The sequence below is a fragment of the Ursus americanus genome, chromosome 8 (assembly GCF_024610735.1).
Source record: "Ursus americanus isolate L20-20 chromosome 8, mUrsAme1.1.p, whole genome shotgun sequence".
Lineage (NCBI taxonomy): Eukaryota > Metazoa > Chordata > Mammalia > Carnivora > Ursidae > Ursus > Ursus americanus.
This window is the reverse complement of record NC_142134.1, coordinates 9,209,429-9,228,328: the sequence shown is the minus strand read 5'-3', so window position 1 is coordinate 9,228,328 and position 18,900 is coordinate 9,209,429. Positions and strand designations below refer to the sequence as shown.

The 18,900-nt window shown below is 35.0% G+C and overlaps 1 protein-coding gene across 6 annotated transcripts in view; it reads left to right on the top strand.

Annotated features, from left to right (window-relative positions):
* The window catches only part of SMARCAD1 (SNF2 related chromatin remodeling ATPase with DExD box 1), a 76,995-nt gene that overhangs the window by 34,738 nt on the left and 23,357 nt on the right, over window positions 1-18,900 (top strand). For 5 of the 6 annotated variants that reach the window (XM_045791991.2, XM_045791983.2, XM_045792000.2 and 2 more), the window contains exons 7-10: window positions 4,802-4,903; window positions 5,987-6,068; window positions 7,509-7,900; window positions 16,634-16,833. In XM_045791991.2, coding sequence (XP_045647947.1) covers window positions 4,802-4,903; window positions 5,987-6,068; window positions 7,509-7,900; window positions 16,634-16,833 — 776 coding nt within the window. Of the gene's footprint in view, window positions 1-4,801; window positions 4,904-5,986; window positions 6,069-7,508; window positions 7,901-12,495; window positions 13,416-16,633; window positions 16,834-18,900 lie in introns of those variants that run through there. The other variant, XM_045792027.2, reaches the window with a different exon arrangement.

Sequence of the window (18,900 nt, the reverse complement as noted above, 5' to 3'; positions counted from 1 at the left end):
CAACCCCATTTTCTTCTTTTTGCCTCAGAAGACCACCTGTCTGAGATAGCCCTGTGATAAAAATGTAATTATAGCATTTATGGCTTACTGTTTAAAGTGAGCATTTAAGATGCTAATTGCTATTACTGAAAGAATGCAGATGTGGTTATAGAATTTGGGAATAGATTGCACATCAGAATGTTCATTGCTACCATTGTAAAAGCCTGGAGTGATAAAAGAGTGTTTGCATTATGTGTGGTGGAAAACTCTCCTTTACTTATTTGTGATTTTGAAAGATTTTGATTCTTTAGAGAAGTTTTTAAAACCTAGAACAAGCTGTTGATTTAGGAAAGCAGGTTGGGTTTGAGGAAGTAGAAACTGGAGATGCTGAAGAGCTCAGGTCCCACTCTGATCATCTGACCACAGAACTCTTGCGGTAATTTGCTGCTGCTGGCCATGTGGATATGGATGCAGAAGGTGATGACGATGGTGAAGACTAAAAGGCTTAACACATCAAGTTAGCAGGTGTTTTAAGTGTTACTGAAAACAGTTGTACTGGTTTGAAAATAATGGCTTTAATGCTGAACGTAGTAAGAATCATGAATAGCATACAGTTGAATTTAGAACCATAGAGACGGGGGCGCCTGGGTGGCTCAGTCAGTTAAGCATCCGACTCTTGATTTCAGCTCAGGTCATGATCTCAGGGTTGTGAGTTCAAGTCCTACATTGGTCTCCGAGCTCAGCGCTTGGTGCATTCTGCTTAAGATCTCTGCCTCTCCCTCTGCCCCTCCCCTGGCTTGCACGTGTATTTGCTCTCTCTCCCCCAAATAAATAAGTTTAAAAAAACCAAACAAACATATGGATAGCATTAGAATAAAAGGAAGGGCTAGTAAAGGAGCAGAAATATATATTTGTTTATTTTATAATTTCTTATATTTTCAGCCAGTATAGCAGAGATAACACAAGGACAGTGAATCATGGCATTCCATAGCTGGTGTTAACATATTTGTTCATTTTCAGATAACCCTTTTACCACTTCACAGTAACTCAGAAGCTACAATCCTTCCAGGGCTAACACCCCCAAGCAGACTTCAGTTCATATTTATTGTATACATATATTTCTTAACCATTTAAAGTATGTAAAATTGTGCTACCCTGTTTTAAGGATCCTTTCTCTTTTTTTTAATGTGTCACTGATGAAGTTTTTGAATATTGTGCCTCTAACGGGATTTTTCTTAAACACTGTAGTTTATTATTTTAATGATTTTGCACAGTGCAGTAATTTTGGAAACACATATGTCATGTAGCAGAACAGACTGTAGTTTTCAGCAGAAGGACATCTGACCTCGCTTCAAAAGCTTATGGGTCTCTGCTGTGATCTTCCTATTTGGGCTTTCTAGAGACACCGTACAGCATCCTTATGAGCCACAGATTCTTTGAGAACATTGCATCTGCTTGTTGGTTATGAAGCCCAAGCGGCAGAGCACCTTGTACTGTATCGTGGACCTGCTACAGAGTTTTCTGTTAATGTGGGCCCCATTCATAACTGTGACAGTGTTAAGAGTTAGCTTGTAAACGGATTAAGCGGCACACACCATAGTGAAGTATACCTTGCCTCCAGTATTTGAAGGAGGCCGACCAAGTGTTGTGCTTCTTCCGTAGAGTTAAACAGTATATACCCTTTTTCTTTCCTTTTTTTTTTTTTTTTGAATGGCATTTGCAGCATGCCCCAGATTGGATCACCCATAAAATTCATGAAAGTGGTGGTACCCAGAATTTGAGGGGGGTTATTCCCCACTCTTTGGCATGCATGTATCTTACTAAGGTACCTACTACTTCTTGCCTACCAAGTCCAGTCATTGTGATGTCTTTAGTGTAGATGATTGAAGTGAATTCTGTGGACTGTGTGGGACTGTCAGTCCTAGAATACTGTATAAGGAAAGAGCAGGAGAGTTACCATGGCCCTAAAAACAGTGAAGGTGTATTTATCACTGACCCTGCCCAGATGAAAGCGAGTTTCTTTGGCTTGTCCTTTCTAATTGGGATGGGGGCAATGAGGGACGAAGCATCCGACAGATTGATAACTGCACAGTTTTATTGATTTGCTCCAGTAAAAATACCACATCTGGTATGGTAGTTAAAATTGGGGTTATCACCTCTTCATTTATGATAACCTGAAATAATCCCCCAAAACCCATCATCCAGCTTTAGTATAGGCCAAGGAGCCCCATTACATTGGGTTGGGATGGGGATAGCCATCTCTCATTTCCTTCAGGAATATGGTATTGCTGCTGTTTGTACTTCTCTTCCCCTTGCTCCCCCTCTACCCCCTCCTTAGTTTTAGGAACTTGGATTTGGTTTTTTTCCTACATTAATGGCCCTTACTCTACAGGCCAAGGAGCTAATATGAGATTGCTGCCAGTCCTAAAGATGTCTGGTCCAGTTCTGCATTCTGGAATGGGAAAAATAACCACAGATTAATTTATAACCCTACTGACCACTGAGAAACAGATTTAGGCCCAAACTGTGTATCACCTGTCTTCTCTAAAGCTCTAGTGTAACCACTGGATTGCATAGGTATTTTAAGTCACCAGGGATTAGCAGAGCTGGCAGAAGTGTTAAATCTGAGAGCAGACATCAAATGAGAGGTATACCATCTTCTGAATGTTTAATTTGTGCTATCATATATTTGATTCGCAAAAGATATTTTACTGCTTTCCAAATGTCAAACTTTTTTTATTAAGGTAAAATTCACATAGCATAAAATTAACCATTTTAGAATGAACAGTTCATTGCCAGTCTACCACCCCTATCTAGTTCCAAAATCTTTTTATCACCTTATAATAGCATGCCATCCATTTTAAGTCATTTCTCTCCATTCTCTCATTCCCTCAGCCCCGGGCAGCCACCAGTCTGCTTTCTGTTCATGGATTTACCTATTCTGGATATTTCATGTAAATAAAAGCACACAATATGTTATGTTTTGTGTCTAGCTTTCACCTAGCATAATGTTTTTGGAGGTTCATCCACATTGTAGCAAGTATCAGTACTTCTTTTTTTATTTTTATTTTTTTAATTTTTATTTTTTTTAAAGATTTTATTTATTTGACAGAGACAGCCAGCGAGAGAGGGAACACAAGCAGGGGGTGTGGGAGAGGAAGAAGCAGGCTCCTAGTGGAGAAGCCTGATGTGGGGCTCGATCCCAGAATGCTGGGATCACGCCCTGAGCCGAAGGCAGATGCTTAACGACTGTGCACCCAGGCGCCCCAGTACTTCTTTTTTTAAGGCTGAATAATATATCATTTTATGTATATACTTAGTTTATCCATTCATTCTTTGATGGACATTTGATATATTTAAAACAGAGAGTGTGCTCTGTGAATGACTAAGGTTTAGGAAACATTTGCATAGTAGAAAAACACCAATGTACGGTTAGACACCTAAGTTTCTGTTCCTGCCTCAGATAGTTATTACTCATCTGTGACCTCTAAAAGGTTTGTTCCTGGAGTTTCAGTGTCTTCAGCTATTAAGCGAGGATGGCAGTATGAATTTCTGAGGGCTTTGAAATGCTTTCGCCACATATTAGTGTTTTATTCCCCAGCTCAAAATCTTTTGCTTTCTTAATAAAGGCTGACCTTAGTTTCGCGCTCCAGGCCAAATGCAGTATTAGCTCTGATTTTTCAGCCTTGTAGCCTACCCATAGTCTCTGTGCTTCAACCCAAATGGGCCATTCACTATTCTAAAAACACATGCAGTTTTCTTCTTCCTACTTCCGACTTCCATAATATTCTATTTGCATCTGTCTTGTGGAACTCCATCATATACCTTTGTGCAGCAGAGGTATCAGTCACAATTTAGTATTTCTATTTTGTGTGGGGAAAGAAAAATAACATTTAGTTGTTGGATAAGAAAGGAGGTAGAAGAGAAAACAGGAGGCTATATTTTTCTTTATCTTGATTATATGGCATGTGGTACAGTTCTAAGCAGAATTAGAGAAAAATGTTTTTTGACTGACTGAGATACAAGATTTTTCTTATGCATGAACCCAAGAATCTTTTTTTAAAAGATTTGTTCATTTATTTTGAGAGGGAGAGAGAGAATTTCAAGCAGATTCCCCACTGAGCCTGTCGTGAGGCTTGATCCCACAACCCTGGGATCGTGACCTGAGCTGAAACCAAGAGTCGGACACTTAACTGACTGAGCCACCCAGGTGCCCCTTAAATGTGGAATTTTAACCAGTTTCTTTAAGTCAAGTTAAGTGACAAAGAAGAAAGAGATTGTATGAGTAACTATAATTATTGCCAGATTAATGTTTTGGTTTCACGTAAGTTTCTTTATCATTGTGTTACTCTCATGTTATGGCTGAACAATTAATACTTAAGCCATTCTGTGAATCAGTACCAAATGAAAAGTAAACTTTTTTCTCAGTATTTGAAATTTGTAGAGAGGTATAAAATTGTGAGCAAAGATGAGATATTTGAATCATTTTTTTATTTGCCATTAGCAAATATACTTCAATATACCGAATTATTTAGAGTAATTTGAGGAACATTCTGGTCTTTTAGCAGATTTATCTCATTTTGAATGCTTTATGAATGAAGTGGGGGTTATCGCATAGGCAGTTAGGTTTTTTTGTGATCATAAAGTAGCCGTATTTTTTATCCTTAAAGATAGAAATTTGTCCGTTTTCACAAGAAACAAGAAACATTTTTGGTTTCTTAATGCGGTAAGTTCCAAATCAAGTCACATAGAAATGTAATTGTCTTAAGACTGTTAACATTGTAGAATATCTCCTTAAATGGTTCTTTTTTCTTTCCATTAGGGAGAAGAGTCAAATGAGTCTGCAGAATCTAGTAATAATTGGGAAAAACAAGAAAGTATTGTATTGAAATTGCAAAAGGAATTTCCCAATTTTGATAAACAGGTAGGTGGTTGTAGACAGAAATTTAATCTGTGTACTAAATATTTGGTACAAATATTTACAACAAAATAGTGTTCGAGATAAACTGGAAAAGCTTAGGGTGTGTTTTGCGTTTTCCTAATTAAATATACTCCTTTATCAATATTATAAAATACTTTTATACTGCTTGTTAATTCTTCACGTTGTTTATTTACCTTAATTGCTAACTGTATCGGCATAGTAACTATAATCATAATAAACATAACAATTTGGACTTATATATGAAATGTGAATATGTAGAAAGCCAAGTCAACTGTTTCAGCTTTTTTCATATCTTGTCCTTTAAATTTTTTGTTAAGAATTTTAAAGCGTTAGGGGTGCCTGGTTGACTTAGTCAGAAAAGCGTGATTCTTGATCTCAGGATCCTGGGTTCGAGCCTCACATTTGGTGTAGAGATTACTAAAAAAATAAAGAAACTTAAAAAAAAAGAATTTTAAAGTATAATACTGCATTTCAGTATTTTAGTATTCTATAAGCTTTGTTCTACTTGCTAAGTAGTAAGAATACTTCCAGAGTCTATATATAAAGATTCATGCCAAGCTTGCTTCTCTTCGAATCACCTGTTGTGTGGAGAAGCACATTATTTGTTTAACATTTAGAATATATTCACACTCGCATTGATTTATTCAGCTGTATGCACAGGTAGTACATCTGAGTTCTGATAAGCTAAATGCAAAATCTTGTTGTTATGTTGGTTCTTTACATGTGTTGAAACTATTATGTTTTGAAGTTGGCAGTTTGTAAAAAGCCTAGCGGCATGGTGAAGTTTAATTGAAGAAACATTTTTGATCCTCTTGTGGTCAGAGCACTTCATAGGGAGAGTAGAAATGCAGAAAAAGTCTAGCTTCCTTTCCTTTGAAGACTTACAAATTCGCAGAGGTGAAATTTTATATACACAGAAAGCATTTTTAAAGCTGCATATAAACATGTGAAATAATCAGATACGAATTTTCAAGTGATTTACTTAATTTTAAAAGAGCATAAAAATTTTTTTTACAAGTTGTTAATTTTAGATTTTTAATAAAAAGATCAATGACTTATTTCTAGGAACTAAGGGAAGTACTCAAGGAACATGAATGGATGTACACAGAAGCTTTAGAATCTTTAAAAGTGTTTGCAGAAGACCAAGGTAATTAGCTCTTCTGTCCTGGAAAACACATACTTCCTGTTATGTTCTGTATTTTGGTATATAAGAAAATGTACACCTATTAGCTAATAATCAGAAAATGGGATTATAAAAAATCTTGGAAATAATGATGTAAAAAATTTTTAAATGACCAGTTTCCAAGTGTTTTGGCCTGTTCTTTAATGGCAGTGTAAAGTGAAATAGTAAATATCTTTTTCCATTTGGCTTTTTTTTTTTTTTTTTGATAGTTAAGGCTACTTTTAAATTGCCATGTTTTACTGAATATAAAAGGAACATTTTTTGTATTTTAGCAGCTCGCAGGATGGCTTTTAGGATGGCTGGTGGTTTATAATCACTGTAAAGTAGGTATCCTAGCCTGCTTCTTACATGAATATCAGAAGCACCAGTATCAAAAACCTAAAAGATGAATTTCACTGGCATGGCAGAAAGTCCCTAAACCTGTACTGGAGCACTTTTAACTTTCAGAACTAGATGTTAGAGGAGAAGTAGTGAAGAAGAGTTGAATCACATGTTACATCCTTATGAAGAGCTGATCTGATTGATTCCTGCTTGATTGCAAAACCAGCTTAAAAAGCCCAGTACAGTGGCTTTAGGGTTTTTGGTTTTGTTGTTTAATAAGTTCTTTTAAGAAATATCTTAGTACCAGCGCTCTTGATGGCACAGAGAGTGATACTGTGTGGAAGAAAGAAAGCCACCAATATCACCAATTCTGCATCTGAAAATGATTCAAAAGAGATAGATTATGAATGTGAAGAATTAGAGGACTACCTTATCCAATTTATTTTTCTCTTTTATGTATGTACAAGAATGAATGTATGGTAATCAGTGTGTATGTCTGAGAGCTCTTCGAGTAAGTAAAACAAACATTCTAAACAGTAAAGTATTGTGTTATAGATTAACTGGTAAGAAATAACAGAGTTCTCTTCAATCACAGACATCTTAGAAATCTATGGAGTATGATAGGTTAACTAGTGATAAAGTAGCAGTGTTTTTAAATAATAGTATATTTCAACAGATGGACATGGTGATGGAAAATTAATCTAATAGGGATGGTTTTAATTTAGGTGAACATGTTTTTGCTATACGTCAGTGTTGGCATGGAGATGGGGCTGCTACTAAGTAGCACCTAGGATATCTCACAGAATTGCAGCTGCCATTTGTATTCTCAGGACCTTTGTTAGAATATGGGGGGTTTTATTCTTTTTTTTAAAGTTACTATCTGTTTTTGAAACTATTTCAACTCATTGTACAACTTCCACTTCAATATTTCTCTTTAAATCATATCAAGATTTAACAAATTATGGTTGAATTCTGTATTCGAAAGGAAAATAACATGTTTAGGTAATTTTTTATCTTATTTGAGGGCTTATATTTTTATATTTAATTTATATCTTAGTCATTTTTGTCTTTCTTTCTACACAGATATGCAGTATGCTTCACAAAGTGAATTTCCAAATGGAAAAGAAGCTTCTTCAAGAAGTCAGAATTACCCTAAAAATGCAGCTAAAACAAAACTGAAACAGAAATGTTCCATGAAACCACAAAATGGTTTTAACAAGAAACGTAAAAAAAATGTATTTAATCCTAAGAGAGTTATTGAAGACTCTGAATACGATTCGGGCTCTGATGTGGGTAGTTCACTAGATGAGGACTACAGTAGTGGTGAAGAAGTGATGGAGGATGGCTATAAGGGTAAAATTCTTCACTTTCTTCAAGATGCTTCAATTGGTGAACTTACTTTGATTCCTCAGTGTTCTCAGAAAAAGGCTCAGAAGATAACAGAACTCCGGCCCTTTAACAGTTGGGAAGCTCTGGTGAGGCTACATTATTTTTTTTTCCTGTGTGTGTGTGTGTGTGTGTGTGTGTGTGTGTGTGTGTTTAACTCACAGTACCGTTTATAGTCAAGGTGTCTTCAGCCCAGGGAAGCATAGATGGGTGGCCTTATCCTGTGTAGAGGCAAACATTACTTTCATTGTAAGCCAATAGTATTTCAAATAGTGTCATATGACCTAATTTTGAATGAATTAAGGGGTGATTTTCCTGAAAAACCCCAAGCTGATTGGCTGGGCATACTGTCACTCATTCTTTTGCATAGAAACTTGGTTCATTTCACTGCAGAAGAAGAAATTAGAGCTTACATTTAGGAAGGAGTTGTTTGCTAGCCTGTTCTGATCTGTTATGCTGAGACACCATGCAGAAAGCAAGAATGTGGCAGAAATTTTACTACAGCTACTTGAAGAGCAATAGCAACGTCCAGGGGAGCTCCATGATTCAAAATGCCAGCCTAAGTGTTTTATGCTTCACTACAAAAGAAGCAAGAGTTTATTTTCTTTCTCTTTGAAAAATGACAGCTCAATCTCTAACATGTTTTTCTTGGTTAAACAACACGGCCATTTTGTGGCATGTAGCAGGCTGCAGCGTTTTTAATTGGAAAAGATAGAAAAGTGTGTGAAGCCTAGGATTCAAGCGTTAGGTGAAGGGAAGGCATAAGTAACTGGTAAGTACAATTTGCATGATCATTTTATGGAATTCGATTTCCTATAAACAAGCATTATCCAAAATACTTGTATTTTGAGTTTTATAAGTGTCAGCAGTGAGCAAATTTTATTCATACAGAGTGATAAGAACTCTGTCTTTTAAATTTTGCCTTGACTTTTGTGAGTATGTGGGCTTTTATAGCATGAGTTATATACAGGCCCTGCTGTGAAAGCAATATGGATTTAGAAGCTTTAGAAGATGAAGTGCCTCTTGAAGCTTTAGAAATGTTAAGGAAGATTTATTCCCTATCTTAGAGAGTAAAGTTGTTTTGTGGTTAATTTTATACTTGTGACAAATCTGTAAGAGCATAAGTTCCCTTAATAAGTGTCTTTAAACTGGTAGTATGGGAGGGTCCCTAAACAGTGGTTCTAAAAAGCATTTTTTTAAAAATTAAGATATTTGAAAAATAAAGAAACAACATTACTAGTATTTCGTAGCTTAAAAAAATAAAATAAATAAAGTCATTCTTTTTGCCTAAAGCCTTTGCTTTTCCAGAGAACATCTGTTAAAGCAGGTCCTTTCAAAACTTGTTCGGCTTTGCCTGAGTGATTTATTTGTTGAAGTATTTGCTGAAGGGCTTTCTTGTTCTTCTTTTCATTCTTTTCTTCTTTCTTTTAATCTTTAATGGTCTCCTATGTTATTGCAGAGTCAGTTGCTCAGGCTTGTTGGGATTCTAATTTATTTAATAAGGAATGCAATTATCTACACCACTGTATTTAGTAACTGTAACTACTTGCTCAAATATCTTATGGTAAAAGTAAATTATACCAGACTTATATGTGCCAGATGCTTTTTAAAAATATTCAACTTAATGTGTAGAAAGCATATTTCCCCTACTAATTAATGGCGTAGTTTAAATTAGTCTCAACATGAAATTTTTGTAGATTATGCTTTGCCTACATAAATCTACTGTATCTTTCCCCCTCTCTAAAAATTGAACACAAAGATGATATTTTTTGCTAGCTGTTTATTTAAATGTTGGTTATTTTATGTAACATTTAAAAAGTAAACTTGCTACTTGTCCTGAAAGATGTAGGTAAATGAAGAGTTTTTGGAAATGAACAGTTAACATTGGCACATCTGTGTTTATAAGCTTTGAATTTTAATTTGTGTAGAACTTTAAGCTTCTACTTTCAATCACTTTAGAATTTTCGGTGTGACTGATTTAGAGAACAATTTCATTTTAAAATCATCAAAGGTAAAAATAAATGTTCATCCTAGTAAAAAACTGTATATGATATATTCCTTTCCTATTATTCAGAAAGGTTGTTTAATGTACATATAAATAACTTCAGAAAGAAACAAAAGAGAAAACATTTACTTTTGTTTTCATAGCTACTGTTTTTAGAAATTCCTGTGAGAATTAGTTGAAAATTTAATTATGACACTCAGTCATACTTTGATGAAAATTACATGGCATTGTATATTAAGAACAGCATGTAAATGTCTAGTAAAGTCTTAACATTGTTGAAGCTTATTTGGTCTTAAGGATTGGGGAATTTGTCAGAACTTCAGAAGTCATTTATATTTCATTTAAAAATGCATACTGAGCCAACAAATCAAGTACACATACGTTTTAATTACAATTTTTGTTGAAACTGAAGTCTATAACATTGGTAGGTTAAATGTAGTCATTAGTATTTCATTGTCTTATAAAAACAGTTTGAATGTGAAAATTATGTTTGCAGTGCCGTTTAAAACAAAATTAGAAAAGTACCTCAGTTATGACTTTCCTTGTCAGAGAATTACAATTTTTAAACATTAAATGCTGTAGGATATTCTAGTCACCCTATTTTACATGAGTAAAATTTATTTAACAAAATAAGTGCATTGTGTATGAGAGTGTTTGTGTTTGCAGCTTTACACCTATTGTTTTCTTTGAATCAGAATTTAAATACTGTTTGTCAAATTTTTTTCATAATTTTTCCATCTTATTTTTCTGCTTAATAGTAGTAAAGTATGTGTTTATTATAAGAAACCACAACATCAAATCCTGTAGACTTTGGAAATACAGCAAGCCAATGATGTCAGTTTAACATTTACTGTTAAGGTGGTAAAATTGGGATTTTAGTTGCCAGATTTCACGCATTTGATAGCATCAGTTCACCAACCACTTACTGAGTTTTTGTTTAGCCTTGTGCAAATTAGGGTGGGGACACTGTTACATCTGTGATAATCCTATGATGTTGCATCTTTATACTTTAATCAGGATGTGATGTATGCTGACCAAAGCAAGATTCATGAGTTACTCATTCATGGATAACTCAACCTAAGAACTTTTTTCATATATGCATCTACTTCCTTAACATTTAGGTTGGTGTAGATGCAGTTTTTCTTGATCGTTAACCACATAACCCAGGTTTTTTGTTCATGTCAGAAACACTTTATGCTCCTCATTGTGCTGTTTGCGCCTGCCAGTAACTTGGACCACCCGTTTTCTTTTTTACTTTGTTTTCCTAGTTGTTATTATAAACTGCTTAAGTTTGTCACTTAAAGCATTGTAATGCCTGTTACTTCCTGATAGGATGATTTTCAGTAAATTCAGCATTTTAATTTGTGTTAGTTGATAAACATTTATAAAAAAATTATAAATGCATTTTGAGCACTTTGTTGGCTGCTGCCATGTATTTATATCTGTGAATAGGATTAGGACTCTGTCCTCAAAAATGTTACTTGTTAGGTGAGGGGGTAAATCTGGTTTTAAACAATTCCCCACTTCCTATCCAAATTCAAAAATATTTGTATTGTAAGAGTGACACTCTGTGGTGGGAGAGAGGTACTTCAATTTGTGACTGTTGTTAAAAGAAAAGTCTTTAGAGTGATACTTGAGTTTTAAATCAAAGTGATTGTAATCAGGGCCATATTGATATTCTTTTTTTTCCCACGCTATTATCCAGCAAGTAGGAGTTGCTTTCTTTTTTTTTCCTTCCACCCGAAAAATAAGAAAAAAAGGCTTTATCACTTTTTGAGGAATGATTTTTCTTTGTCTAAAATAAAACAGTACCTGCAATAACAAAGAAGAAAATAAGCGAAAATTCTGCCAAAGATACGCACCACCTGAGACTGTATTGAGCATCTATTTGTGTGTCGATTTGTATATTTCATATTATATAAATAGGACCGTATTTTTTATGCTCATGAGCAAACTTTAGATTTACTAGCAGATCCTGTATTTACAGAGTATTTACATTTCTTAGATCCTTTTTTTGTTGAGGCTAAGTAATTTATAGGATTCTTACATGCATTTTGTCTTCAGAAAACAGTAACAACAGTGGAGTGTTCTTACATATTTCCTTAGTGCCAGCTGGCCTGTCTGTCTGTCTGTCTCTCTTTCTCTCTCTCTCTCTCACACAAAAACATACACCACTAATGAAGATATTGTGGAATTACGTATTGAGATTTTTTTAAGTTTTGATTTTTATTATTTATGTATTTAGATTAGCAAGTTAAATAATTCTACATGCTGTTCCCTCCAAAAATCCATATCCATCCCCTTCTCCAGCCGGTTTCCCACACTGCAAATAACTGCTCTCACTTCTTTTGTCTGATTCTTATCATTTCCATATCTCTAGGTAATATAAGCATAAAGCTATTTTTTATTTTTGTTTTAAGTCTTATTTGTTGACATGACAGTATAACACTGTGGTGAGATTAACTCTCATTGTCAGTCTCACCTCCCATGCCCATTTCCTGTTCCCCGGTCCTACTAATAGAAGTTAGTAATAGGATAATTTTGAAGATCATTGTTTAGTTATCTACACTGTTGTCACTATATAAATGCCTTTCTTAGCTTAGCATTTTGTTTTCTCTAGGTATTAGTTGTCTTGATTTTTCTGTTTGCTTAATTTTCTATATATTTATTATTTCAACTCTAAAATTTTCCTCAGTTGTCTAAATTTCCCCTCAGTTTTTAGGCACTTCAGGTATTCCATCAGTTTCATCTTCCTAAGAAAGTCTCCTCAGGATCTTAATGACCTGCTTTGGTTTGCACTGGTTGGATTTTGGGCCTGCTATTCATCTGTGGCTTTGGGCTCTCATTTCCCTGACATCCTCAGGAATCCTTGTCTCTCTCGCGTAGGATCTCTTCTTCCTGAATTTCACGCATGCCTCTTTATTCCCTTGGTTTTATGAGTACATAGTAAGAGGTAGAGGTGGGTGAATTATATAGTGGAGCTAGATGACCTGGCTTTGCATCCCAATTCTGACATTTCCAGCAGTTTATCTGACCTTCAGCAAGTTCTTATTCTCCATTTCTTCATCTCTAATGGGTGTAATCATGGTACTGACCGGTGGGACTTCTAAGGATTAAATGGAGTAAACGCCCATTTAGTTGCCCAGTTCTTAGAAAATGTTAGCTGCAGATATCCACAATATTTTGCATGGGAAGTGTTGTGTATGTTACTAGTGAAATGCTAAGAAACTGTTACAATTTTCTTGAATGGAACTTTTTTGGGTAAGTTTTTCTTTATTTTAAAACTCCTTCTGGGCTTTTAAACAGATTTATGGCTGTTTACATTGCCCACAGTCAATTAGGACGACGTTTTTCAGCCTTCATTGTGGTAATTTGACAAAATTCTGTCCAATGGGATGTAAGCAGAAGTATATTAGACTTTTGGAAAGTGTCCTTAATAGGATCCCTTTTTCCTGTTGATTAAGATGTCATTGCGGTGGCAGGAACCCCACATATTGAGGATGTGAAGCAACAAAGTAGAAAAATCCTTGACTTGGGAACCATCATACCAAATCTGAAGTGCTTCTACAGGTCTTCATTTACATGGAAGAGAAATAAACGTACGTTTTATTTAAACCCCTGATTTGGGTTTACTGTTAACTCATAACTGGACCAAATCCTAACAACTTTGTCTTTTAGTGAAACTTTTTCCTTGAAAATCTGGCGTTTTACATTCATGGACAGTGTATTACTACTAGATAGATTTAAATTCTAAACTAGCAGCAATAATTTGGATCATCTCTAATGTCGGGTTATATGGGAGGAAGGGTAGGGACAATAGGAAGCGCCAGGAAGATAAATTTTGACTTCAGAAATAACCAAAATGTCAAGTTCATTTAAAAATCTTAGTAACCGGGGCGCCTGGGTGGCACAGCGGTTAAGCGTCTGCCTTTGGCTCAGGGCGTGATCCCGGCGATCTGGGATCGAGCCCCACATCAGGCTCTTCTGCTATGAGCCTGCTTCTTCCTCTCCCACTCCCCCTGCTTGTGTTCCCTCTCTCGCTGGCTGTCTCTCTCTCTGTCAAATAAATAAATAAATAAATCTTTAAAAAAAAAAAAAAAATCTTAGTAACCAACTCAATCTGATGCAGTATCCTGAAATAAGAGTTACCTTCTGTACTCTCCTTTATTTCCCCTACAAGAATTTCAAACATACAACTTAGAATAGTGTGGTAAACCGCCATGTTCTCATCAGCTTCTTCAGTTCCTGGCTGATGTCTGATCTTTTTTCATCTTTATCCTCATCCACCTCCTTCCTTCTCATACTACTTTGTAGCAAATCTCAGAGTTCATTTTATCCATAAAAATTGAAATATATATAAAAAAGATTTTTTTCCTTAAACTAAACTACATTGTCACACCTAATAAAAATCATCAATAATTCCTTAATATTAGAAAATATCCATTCAGAGTTCAAATTGTTTCTAATAAATGCCATAAATTTTTTTTCTGAGTAAGTCGAATTAGAATCCATTAAATAGGGTCCACATACTGAGATTGATATCAGTCTTCAAGTCTCTTAACCTATAGGTTTCCCCATCCCTCTCTCTTCCTCTAATATCTTTGGTGAAGGAACTGGATCATTTGTTCTACAGCTTCCCTGTCTATATTTTTCTGCTTATACCTCCTTGGTATAGTTTAACACATTCCTCTGGATCAGGTTTTTCTGTAAAATTACAACTGGAAGGTTAAATGCTCCTACCACTCCTGTACATGGTTGTTGATACTTTCTTTCATCAGGAGGATTATGTCTGGTGGTTTCTTTTTTTGTAATGTTAGTTTATCTCTTCTCTAGATTCTGACATAATTGATCTTCTTTGGGTTATAATAGTTCTTTCTTATTTTTGGCCTTATTACTCTGAAAGAACTTTCTAGATCCTAGATTATATTAGTCTCTTTGGGAAGTGCCCATGAAATTTTGTTCTTTCCCTTGTAATAGAAGCCGTTACACTTAAAATTATGGGTTGCGTGTCTTGCCCAATGACTATAAACCACATAAGGACGGGGACTGTGTCTACGTATCAGGTGTCTTCACCAGCCAGTGTACTATTTTCTAAAAAATTAGAATATAGTAAATGGTAGATGTTTACAGAAAAAAAATTTTGTTTTTTTAAACTTTTAAGGTCTTTTTGTTTTGTTTTGTTTTAAACTTAGGGAGGTACTAATTTTAGTGAAAAGAAAACAGTATGGACTTTGAAATCTTACCCTACTTGATGACCTTGGAAATTGAACCTTGGTTTATTCTTCCAGAATTGGTGAATTGATCTTCGTTTATTGTGAAGATTTAATGAGCTAGTGAATAAAAGAGCTATCTAGTAGTTTCTAGCACATACATGGTACACAGTACATGTTTCTTCTTTATTTCCTGGTTATTCTTGTTCTCTTACACACGTACACATCACAAACCTACATTTACACATTTACCCCCAACAGGCATTAGATTGGGTTTCTGATCTATAATTTTAGAGTTCCATTTAAAAATTTATTTATTTTTAAAAAAAGATTTACTTATTTATTGAAAGAGATGGAGAGCACAAATGGCAGGGAGTGGCAGAAGGAAAGAGAATCCTCAGGCAGACTCCCCACTGAGCACAGAGCCCCAATTCTGGTGTGGCACACCTTGGGGCTTGATCCCAGGACTTGGTCCCAGGACCCTGAGACCATTGACCTGAGCCAAAATCAAGAGCCAGACCACTTAATGAACTGAGCCACCCAGGAACCCTAAAAATACTTAATTAGAAGTTCTAATAGAGGGGCGCCTGGATGGCTTAGTTGGTAAAAAGCATCTGCCTTGGGTTGGGGTCATGATCCCAGGGTCTTGGGATCGAGCCCTGGCATCAGCCCAGCATCGGACTCCCTGTTCAGTGGGGAGTCTGCTTCTCCCTCTCCCTCTGCTCATCCCCCTTGCTTTTGTTCTCTGTCTCTCAAAATAAATCTTTTAAAAAAAAGTTCTAACAGAACCTCCTTAAAATCTTCAAGGCACTGATTCTTATATATCCTGGTGTTTGTCTATAAATCTTTTCCCTGGAAAGCACAAAGTGGGAGATCACATTGTGATTGTTAATGTTGCCCTTCTGAAGATGTAAAATCGTGTGTAAGTAACTATTTCACAGTGCCATTTTGTGAAGTGCTAGTAAGGTTTTGTTTTGTTTTTTAATCCTGCTTTGGAATAGATTGGAAATTTTATTTCTTTCCAACCTTTTCTAGATTAGATATGAAAAAAGTATATCATTATAATGCATTTTTTATGAACTTATCTTGTATATCCCGTAAGTGTTGGATTTCTATTACTTGAGCTTCTCTGTGAATTTAGATACGCTGTGATCATATGTTCTGAAACATAATATGTCATAGTCATGGGAAGGGACGAAAATGAAGGCGAGATTTTAGGTATACAGTTATTATACTTGGTGCCATTCCTTTGGTGATAAAGATGAATCTGAGATTTTTTTAAAACAAAACTTCATAGAAGACATTAACGATTACTTGAGAGTTTCTTCTATAAGAGAACAGCTACTAGGGGCGAAGTAACTTGAGATTGTGCGTTTTGGGGAGAAAGATAGATTTTATTTCAATATGGTGAGTTTGACTTATCAAAGAGAAGCATGGAAATTCAAATGTAGACGTGAAGAAAAGCTTCTCTTAGCACTTGATTTAATGTCATTAGTAAAAGTTTAATTAAATTAACAAATTTTTTTCCCTCAGAAAGAAAGAAATTGATACTGGATTTTTATTTACTAGGTCTGAACTATTAAATTATTTTTCTTCTTATGCCATAGTTCACAAAGATGTCCAAAACTAATGGCTTATCAGAAGATTTGATATGGCATTGTAAAACACTGATCCAGGAAAGGGATGTAGTTATAAGACTTATGAACAAATGTGAAGACATTTCAAATAAATTGACAAAACAAGTTACGATGCTCACTGGAAATGGAGGTGGATGGAACATAGAACAACCCTCCATTCTAAACCAGAGGTAATATTTGTTGTACTTACCTGTTTCTTCCTTTATCTCAGCTGTATAAAAATTCTGAACTTATTTCTGTGTTGTGCCTAGAGAACTTAAATGTGGAAGTTTTATGAAAACTAATGTTAGAAGGGAAGCCTCAGGTTTCCTGTAATGACACATAAGTGATATAGGAATTGTTTTTTATCAATACCCCCCCACCGTGCCACGGGTATTTTACTCCATTATATCATCATAAGTTAGAGGGAGCAAATGTTATGATCTTATGTGACCTGTTTTCCTTGTCTCATGACAGATAATTTCATATATAATCACAAAAACTGAAAAGCTGGTTTTAGCTATCCCTTTACACAGTATGGTGCTTCAGAAAGTCAGCTGCTTAATTACATCAATGAAAAAAATTTAGCTCAATTTCTTTTTAGTCATAAATAAAATGAAATGATTAGACTATCCTGTATCTGTGATGTAATGTTTTAAATGCTTTAAAAAGCCCATATTTTTTAATCTCTTTTTGGAGTAGAAACAATCAGAAATGAAAAGGACACTTATTAAATAGATTATATAAGGAAGGATTATAAAAAGTGTATTTCCCAAAACTGCTGTCAGTGAAATGCCTTGTCAGAATTCTTACAAAAAATAGACACTAAATTATTTTCAATAAAAACCTCATACAACAACCAGTACATATTAAAATGTCATTTTATAATTGTGAACTACCCCCATTTTGCATGGTGTTGGGATACTGGGATGGGGAGATTGTTTTGAACTTCCCTTAAAAGTTTATTTTTAAGTGGTTTGGGGGCTCAGAACTATTTAGAATACTTCCTTCTTAAGAAATGTATAAAATTGTTTACTGTGATACTATTTATAGTGACAAAAACATAGAGACAATCCAATTTCCTAAAATCAGAATAGAATGAATTATGGTATGAATAGTTAGACTGGATTACGGTATAGCCATGCTATGTAGTGTTATGCAACATTAAAAATGAGTTACATCTGTTCAGAATATTTCTGATAGGCATTTAATAAATTAGCACTAGGGCCTCATTAAAATTAATTACCTTAGTTGATGATTTTATTTACTTATTTTCGCATTTTTCTAGTTAATGATCAAAGCATATTTGCTGATCATTGGTTAATTAAAAGTCAAGGTATGGTTACTGGCCTTTAATAGTAAGCTACAATCTTTTCTGTGCCCTTCTAGGGTGCTATGGGATGGTGTAGGGAAACGTGATGCAGCTCCCACAAAGAAGCTCTTTTCTCTGTTGCGTAGAAAGAACTATGGCCATGTCAGCAAATTCATCTCCTAAAAGTGTAGTTGGAGCTGCTCCTTCTTGTTCTACAGCATTGGATATGGGGAGTTCTTCACTCTACAAGACTTACCCAGTTGAGTCTACTTTATCATAATTTGGATTTTAAAAAATCAAGTGCTTTATTGCATCACTTAAAAAATTTCTCTCTTAAACCCACATCCACAAAGTCCTGTTACTTGTAAATAGTATGATCAGGTAATAAACTATCCTTTCCATTAGGCGGAGGAATTTTTTGATGAAATATATGATAGATGAGAAAAATAGCTCTTTTTTAAAAGTGCTCTAGCCCAAAATATAACTTTTAAACACCTGTGTGATAGTTTCTTTAGAGTTTATTTAAATGCACTTTTAGGGGGTGAAATTTGTTGTCTTGGTTTTTATTTTTAGCCAAGGTAAGAGTTACACAAGCAGTTTTACTTGGTATACTGGCCAGGCATCATCGCTGCTTAGCACAGAGACTTGCAAAGGAGTTGCCTTGCCTTGGGAAAGGATTCATTAGCATGGAGGAAAATGATCAGCTAACCTGATGACTAAGCTATCCTGCTTTTCTTAACAGAACCAATTCCTTGCAGTGAAATTATGTTAACTGTTTATTTTCTTATTACAAATTTATATGAATTATAACAAAAAAATTGCCTTTTAGAGATTAGGGACATACAGACATACCAACATCCTTAATAAAAATAAAGTCTTGGCAGAGGAAAATAAAATGTCTCGCATATATCTCAAAACCATTACATTCATAATTTTTATTTTAAAA